Below are 7,754 nucleotides of genomic sequence, written 5' to 3' on the forward strand. Positions count from 1 at the left end.
CGCTCCTCTCGGTTGCCTATGCCCAGAATTGAGAGGTTGGGGCAGGATTTGAGTCGCAAAGCTCGGCAGAGGCAGTTCACCCCTCGCACATGACAAGCTGTAGCGTGAGCGAAAGCCCTGGGCTTCAAAATGGTGCGGGCTGGCTAGGAGGTGATTGAGACTGGTGCAGGCACCTCGCCATAGCTACTCGTACGGTTGCCGGCAGGCTAGACGGCAGCATCTCCAGCCTTTCCGTCACCAGAGGACTCTAAATCCCAGCCTTGGAGCCACCAGCGAGGCTGAGCTGCTCTGCGTAGGAAGCATAACTTCCCCGTGCAGAAATCACGCCGTTAGCTGTGATGAACTGCAAGCAGAAATATCGCACGCTTGCTGACTTGTAATAACACCTAGCACCCGCGCGCAGTGATGAGTGTCAGGACGGCATTAGGGGCTATTCTGGGTGCCAAGTGGGCTTGGGAGCTAACTGTGTGCATCGATGGCTTTGCTCTGTCGAGAGTTACTGCTCCAGCCATGGGGCTCGGACTGCAGCTCGACCCAGGCGCTCGCTATTAATCAGGAGGCGATGCGGTGCGACTGCTCGGGGGCTGGGGCTCAACGCTGTAAAATTGGGGCTGTGCAGAAAAGAGACTCCTAGGGATAATTTACATGTATTTCCATCCTTGTTATGTAACTGAAAATGGGATGCCTACAAACAAATGCAGCTCCTAGGAGGTTTCTGAAGAGGTAATATGTTATTAGTGCATCTCAATAAGCGACGGTATCGGAGAGCAAAGGGCCTCTGCAGCCGCGAGTGGCTGCCGAAACCATCAAAGTTTTGCTGGCAGCTCGGATCTTGGCCTGAAGGCTGTCAGGAGGTGCTTGCCAAAGAGGAATCGGCTAAACGTTTTGTACCTGGTAGCCGGGGGAATGAGGACAGGGCTGAAGAAAGCTATTGCTGAAAGCGGTCAGAAGCGAACCCGCAGCTTGGTTAGCACAGGGCTTTAAAGGAAAGGTGCTCTCACCAGGCTCCTCATCGTTCTGGCTCGTCGGAAGCCGCCGCGGACGAGTGCCGGGCCTTTGCGTCCCCGCTTCCCCTGCCTCCCCCCCGGCAAGGCTTACGCAATAGCTCGGCATCGCGGATGAGTCGAGCGTCATGGGTGGCTACCGCACTCCCAGCACGCCGCGTTCCCCATGCGCTCCCACTAAAGCTTCATTACTGTACCTTCTGCTCGGCTCCCGAGCATCTGTTTCTAGCCCTGCCATGATATTTTAAAATACAGTCTGTGCCTGCCGTAGCGCTGCTCGCGGCTTGGACTGAAAATGCCAGGGTCTGAAATCACTGATGTGAAACACGGGTGACTCATTTCAGAGAGCGCCAGACCCATGTTAATTTTGTTAATACTGAAATCATTTGCTTGCAGGGCTGTTTTCTCTCCGCCACCATCAACAGAGCTCTCCGTTAGCTGTTGTTTCTAGGAGAAAGGAAAAGGATAAGGGAGGGGGAAGATCGGGGTCGAGGCGGGAGCCCCGTTTACCCCAGAAACAAGTGGGTTCCTCAGCGAGAAGGTCCCGGAGGTGGGCTCTCTTTCTAAACTGATGGCGGGGGGGAAGGGGGCATGACGGGGAATTGACGCTGTCCCAGCAAATTTGGCTAAGGGCCGATGAAAGTCACTCCCCCATAACCAAGGCACGGAGGAAAGCTGCAGAAAAGGTCTAAAGCGCTGCCGGTGAAGCGCGCCACGAGCTAGTCATTACAGCTATAGAAAGCTTAAGCGATGCCCCTGGGACACCGCAACGCTTGCTTAGTCCAACAGCAGGATCTGCGAGGAACCTGCCGAAGGGGAAGTAATGAATAAAAACACAAGTGCCTCTCCCGGCCGCCACGGTGCCAGGAGCAGGAACCGTGTGGCTTCCAGAGACCCGTCTCTCCTGGCAAGCTCTCACGAGCAAGCGCCAGGAGCGGGGAACCTTCCCGGGGCGGCTGGGGAAGGGGCAGGGGTGCCCATGCCCTGGGCAGACGCGGCGATGGGGAGGGGTATCCGCAAACGTGAGGAAGGAAGGAAGGACGGGGCGTCTGGGAGCCTGCAGCCAGCCCTCTGCCGGAACGTGCCATCGCCACCCACGGCACCTCCAGAAGGTTAAAGTCTAATCTGGAAAGGTCTCTGCCGGGCTGGCAAACTAGGTCAAAATTAAGTACGGTTCAGTTCTGACGCAGCGTGATCGATGTCTCCGTTTGTATAGCTGGATGGCATTTACCCTGAGAAGCACTTGCTGTCTTCTCTGAAAGAAGAAAGGCTCCTTGCCAGTTTGCAGGTTGTGAGGGAAGGGAGCTAAGGTGGGCTCTCCACCTGGGATGGGCTAGCGGCCGCAAAAGAAGAGAAGCTTCAGCTCTCTCTGCTCAGGCACTATTTTGACCGTGCGCTAACAGTATTTTAGGGCAGCTCGCCAGCACGGCCCAGGCCAGTGCAGCGCACAGCACGAGGGCTGCGGGAAGGGACTCCCGAAGCCTGGGCGCAGCTCTGCCCGGGAGCCGCTTGTGGCTGCGGCTCTAGCGAGGGGCTCGTCTCCCGGGGAGCGCTTTGCTTTCTCGGTACTCTGCAAGTGTGCAGTGCCAGAGGTGGAGACGTTAACGTCTCCTGCGCAAAGTCATCGCGGCGGTGTTACGTCAATGGGAGACGAACTCTTCTCGGTTGTCTTGAAAAACTTCTCTCTTAAAGATTAAGATCACTGAGTGGCATCGTGGTGTGGCACTGATTTTAATCTAATGCGAGCTGTGCTACTCTAAGTGCTAGCAGCTGAGGAAGTCATCATTGGTCTTCATCAGTGTGGAGGGGCAGGGGGTGTCAAGGTCAAGTAGGTGGGCTGATAAAAGGTCATTTCATAGCAAATGGCCTGGAAACGATGGAAGCCTGGTGCTTTTTCTCAAAGGCGGGATTGGTTGGCACCAGGCAGCTTGAGAGCAATGAAGTAGGTCCCCCCGGGAGGGAGAGGGCCGAGCTGCTGTTACAGCAGGCAATAACGCCGGTTCAGGGGACGGGGAGGCACAGAGGCGACAGCAGTGCGCGGGTTAGGAGCGCGGGGAGAGGCTCGAGGCCTCGCAGCGGCAGCACGCGGGGCGAGCTGGCTGCCGCAGGAGCCGCCAGCGGTTAGATAAGGTGTCTTTTGTCCCAGCGCGGTTTAAGGCAAAGGTTTCTTGCGAGTTGTGTGCTTTTGGGGGAGGTTTCGGATAAGCCCTTTCCAAAGAAGGGAAGGGGATGCCTGCGGCTAAAGGTTAGACCTGTATGCCTGTATTAGCAGCCCAGCGGTGTAAATGCGGTCTGTAACGGTGATCCTTTCTCTTACCCCTCAGGACCAGGAGACACAGGCTGGCATCCCGCCCCGGCGCTTCTCCTCACTGTCTGCCATGGCTACGACACGAGTCTCGTGAGACAGACAGCCTCGGGGTCACGAAAGACGCTTCGACCCGGCACGCAGGTAGGCAGCCAAAGCAGCTACTGCTCTTTTCCTTGTTTGTTGTGCTAAGCGAAGTCCTCGCAGGCGATGTGGTTCGTGGCTGGCTTTCCCCTAGGAGGGGAGGGGATTTATTGGGATGGTGGGGATGCACTCTAGAAATGTAAAATCCTGGAGCTGAGTGCCTGCATCCAGGTCCGAGCAGGGATGAATAGGAAAGAGCACGGAGGCTGTTAAGGGACAGGAGGGCAGGCCACAGATGAGCCACCGCTTCGGTAGCCGGGGTTTCTCACCGGGAAGAGGAGGGAGGGCAGGGTGCGGTGCCGCGGTTGCTGGAGAGGGTTTGGGGAGCGCCGCCGGCCCGGGGGGACGCGGGCAGCAGTCGTCTTGCCCTGGGGATGCTTCTCTGGCGTCAGCGGTGTCCTAGAAAAGACCTGTCACGCGTCGGCGCCTGCTTCGTAACGGTCTGTCCATTGTAATGCTCGCCAAGAGTCCCGTAGAGGTGAGGGCCACGCAAAGGAACAAAACCCACTCTGTCTCGAAGCCGATGGTCTCTGGAGTCGTGTGTGCGTGCATTTGGTCTCTGGGTTGCTGGTGCTTTGGAGTTGGAAAAGCCAGGGAAAAGCCACGAAGGCGCGGGGGTTTAGGCTACCGGTCTCGTCGTTCGCTCGGTTTCCCAAAAAGCTTTGCCGTAGCCGCGCGTGCAAGCTGCACGAGCCTGCCCGGCAAGATTGCCATCGGTGGTAAGGATCCGGACGAGGAATCCAAGTAATGTTTTGTCCTTGTGTCATTGGTGTCTAGGGCAAGAGGGCTCTGAGCCTGTTACTGACGGTGCCGAGTAAGCTGCGTTTGGCTCCCGAGGAGCCACAAAGGGTTTGGACTTTCTTCCCCTCCTCGCTTCCAGACGGGGCGATGCCTCCCTCCCTCTCGCTCCGGTCCCCCGGCGATGTCACCCGCGGCGGCGACGGGCAGCACCGACCTCCCGCGCCGCGCTTTTCCTTCACCTCTGAGCCGAGCCTGGGCTCTAAGCCGTTCCACGAGGCCGCGTCAGGACCGCAGCAGAGAGCCGGGGAAGGGAAGGGAGTTTCGGGGCGCGAGCCAGGGCCTAGCATATGGCCGAGTGGCCTGCCAAGTGCACGGGAGCAGGACGCGTCCCAGATAAGGGACAGCAGCTGCACAGCACCAGGATGCTTGGTCTGAGCGCTGCCTCTTATGATGATGTCCCTGAAAGAGGACCGCTTTTTTTGACTGCGCTATTTTCTGCTGGTGTTAGAGAAGCGCCAGAGACCTAGGGGAGGGGGGGGAAGCAGGGATCGTTCGGTGCTCATGACATAGCACGAGAGCCCCGAGCGCGGTGTTACACGGCTTTCTGGCTTCCTAGGCGTTAGTAATTCTGCGCGGTCGGATCTGTAACAGAGGCTCGGACGCACGGGCTCTCTCTATTAAAGCAGGCCCTGATTTAAAGCACTGTAGCGCTCGGGAGAACTCAGAACTGTTGTATAGTGTCAATAAACTCGTCTTGGTGACATGCTGCACCCGGGCTTTAAAATTTGTGCGTGCCGCCCCAAAGAAGCAGAAGGGGTGGGTTTCGTATGGTAGCCTGAAACCGTGCGCCACGCCGCCGGCGGGATCGACTCCGTTCTCCAGGCGAATCCTCTCTGAAAGCTTAAGGCAATGAGGAAAGACCGAACAGCGGCAAACTTTGCTGAACTCCCGCGCCCTCTCAGATCTGCCGCTGCGTGTCCAGGCGATACAGGACAGTCCCTAGCTGACCCAGGCAGGTGGGCTAGATGAAAGCCACAGGGAGACAGAAGGGAAAATGCTACAAATGTCTTTCTGCAGAGGAGAGACAGGCGTTGCGGTTTTTCTAAAATGGGGTAGCTGTGTTGTGCTAAAACCAGCCAAATGTTGAGGAGGTAGAGGAGGCGAAGCAGATTTTCAAGGGAAGTTGGAACAGCTTTTCCCATCCTCTAAAGGGAGGAGCAGGGCTTTAGGAGCAGCACCAGCCCCTCCAGCGCCCCTCGAGCTAGTCCTGTCTCGTGGCTGGCTCTTTCTCATCCTACAAGTGGCAAAAAGGGGCAATTATAGGGCACCCAGAAGGGAAAGCGCCAGCGGAGGAGGCGACGCAGATGTCGCAGAAGGCTCAAAGCCTTGCCTAAAGCGTGCCTTGTCCTCTGGTTCCCGCTCACCTTCCCGGCAGCCTTTTGGGCTGGGCACGTGATGAGACGCAGGCAGCATGAGCAAGGAGGGTCAAGTAGGACAACTTAGTGTAATCCAGCGTGTGGAAAGTTAAAAAATAAAGTAGACTCTTTAAGGCTGAAGCTTTCCATAGCAAGCACCCAGGCAGCCTGGGTGTAATTCCTCATCACCCCTAAGGCGATGGGTGTCTGCAAAAGGGGTGGCGAGGGGGAGCCTTTACGGTCCTGGCAGCAAAACTTGCCAAGGAATCGAGTCCGAGCAGGGATACTTTGAGAAATAGCAGTTTCTATGTTTTTCAGCGATGAGCGACTCCTCTCCCCCTCTTTTTCAAGGAGCGCAGTGGAGGATGGATCAGAAACACAGAGAGGAGCCCTTCTTACGGAGAAGGGCACGGTGCCTCACGAATAGCAATGTCCTCTACCAGAAGTCACCTCCCTCTGCCTAGCTTCCGAGCGTAGAAACGCTCAACGCGAGCGTCTCTAGGTGAAGAGTTGCTGCCCACCTCCTGCCCGCTCTTAGCCGGAGGGACTTGCTTTCCCATCTGGCGAACTAGCAGAGGGGACGACCTGACCCAGCCTGTCTCGCTAGCGCGTGCCCTTGGCCGCCCGGCAGCTACCGCTGCTCATCTTGCTGGAGATGAACCCGCAAGCCTAAAATGCAAATCTGATAGTGCCACTAGTTTGAGACGGATCAGGGAGAAACAGGGAGAGGTGGGAATAGCTGTAGGCAGAGATCAGCGGTACTTCACGTCTAAATGTCGGCCGCTTTGCGAACGGGGCACGTTGCGGGCAGCGAACGAGCTGTCGGATGTAGCCAGGGCTGCTTCGCCAGCAACCTGCCTCCCCGCCGCCGCGACCGACCCTTCCCCGCGGGCGCCGGGGGGATGCCGGCCATCCCCCCGCGGGATCCGCTCCAGCCCCTGCGGGCGTGGAAGTTATTTTCCGTGCAGCAAGTGTGCGACACAGACAGACACGCACACCCCGCAGCGGACCCGCGGGGGGCTGCAGCGCGTCGCGCTGTCGCCGAGGCCGAGCGGCGCGGCCGGCTCCCCGCCAGCCCACTCGCGGCACCGAGCACCGTGGGGACCGGGGACGAGCGGCTGTGCCCGGAGCTGGCGGCAGCGCTGCCGCCCTCCGCACCCCCTTTTCCCCTCGTCCCCCCCCCCCCCCGCCCCCCCCCCCCCCGCAAGCGCTCCCCGCAACTGCCCGTGGCGGGGGCGGCGCGGGGTGATGTAACGCGGTATTTTGGGGGGGGACGGGGGGGGGGGGGGCCGTGCCCACGCGTGCACCGCGGGGCCGGCGGGTCCCCCCCGGCCCGGCTCACCTGTCCGTACACCTGGATGGGCTCCGGCGCGGCGCGGCGGCTCCGCGGGGGCGCGGCGGCGGCGGGCGGCGGGGCGCGGAGCAGCAGCACGGAATGGCCGCCCGCCGCCGGCAGCGGCGGCAGCAGCAGCAGCAGCAGCAGCGGCAGGAGGGGCAGGAGGCGGCGGGGGAGCGGGGCGGCCCGGCGCACCCCGCCGCTGCTCGGCGTCGCCATGTTCGTGCCGCCGGGGCCGGGTCGAGGCGTGCGGGGCCGCGCCGAGCCGAGCGGAGCCGGAGCCGGAGCCGGGCGGAGCGGAGAGCCGCGCCGCCGCCCGGAGAGAATGTGCAATGGGCAGCGGCGCCGCTCCGCGCCTCCCCGCGCCCCTCCGCGCCCGCATCCCGCCCCCGCCGCCCGCTCCCCTCGGGGGATGCTCGGGGCCCCCTCCCCGAACCCGGGCTCTGTGGCGTGGTCTCCTCCCTTTGGAGGATGCTTGGGATCCTCGTGAAATAAAGCGAAAGGAAGTTAAAAGCATTGCAATAAAGCGAAGCGCAACGACGCGACGTGAAATCGAGTCAAATCGAACGAAGCTAAACCAAATAAAGTCAAACAAAGTAATGTAAAATAGAGGAGTTGCAGGCTCTTTTCTCTGGAGGGTGCATGAGGTTTTCCCACCCCCCCAATAAAGCCTAGCTGCTCTTTTCTTCCCACACACACCCCTGGCAGGGCGTGCCCCCCCCCAGCCCGGGACACGGGCCTAAAGCGCCCCGGCGTCGGTGGGAAGCGGTGTGATTGCCCATGCAAGCATCCGGGCTGAGGTTTGACAG

The 7,754-nt window shown here is 59.9% G+C and overlaps 1 protein-coding gene across 2 annotated transcripts in view; it reads right to left on the bottom strand.

Annotated features, from left to right (window-relative positions):
* The window catches only part of SORL1 (sortilin related receptor 1), a gene marked incomplete at both ends in the record, with an annotated part of 48,736 nt that extends 41,572 nt beyond the window's left edge, over positions 1–7,164 (bottom strand). For both annotated transcript variants that reach the window (XM_082330854.1, XM_082330853.1), the window contains one exon: positions 6,952–7,164. In XM_082330854.1, the coding sequence (XP_082186980.1) occupies positions 6,952–7,164 (213 nt within the window). The remainder of the gene's footprint in view (positions 1–6,951) is intronic.
* Positions 7,165–7,754: the final 590 nt, after the last annotated feature.

This window comes from Platalea leucorodia (assembly GCF_965183815.1).
Source record: "Platalea leucorodia genome assembly, chromosome: 20".
Classification (NCBI taxonomy): Eukaryota; Metazoa; Chordata; class Aves; order Pelecaniformes; family Threskiornithidae; genus Platalea; species Platalea leucorodia.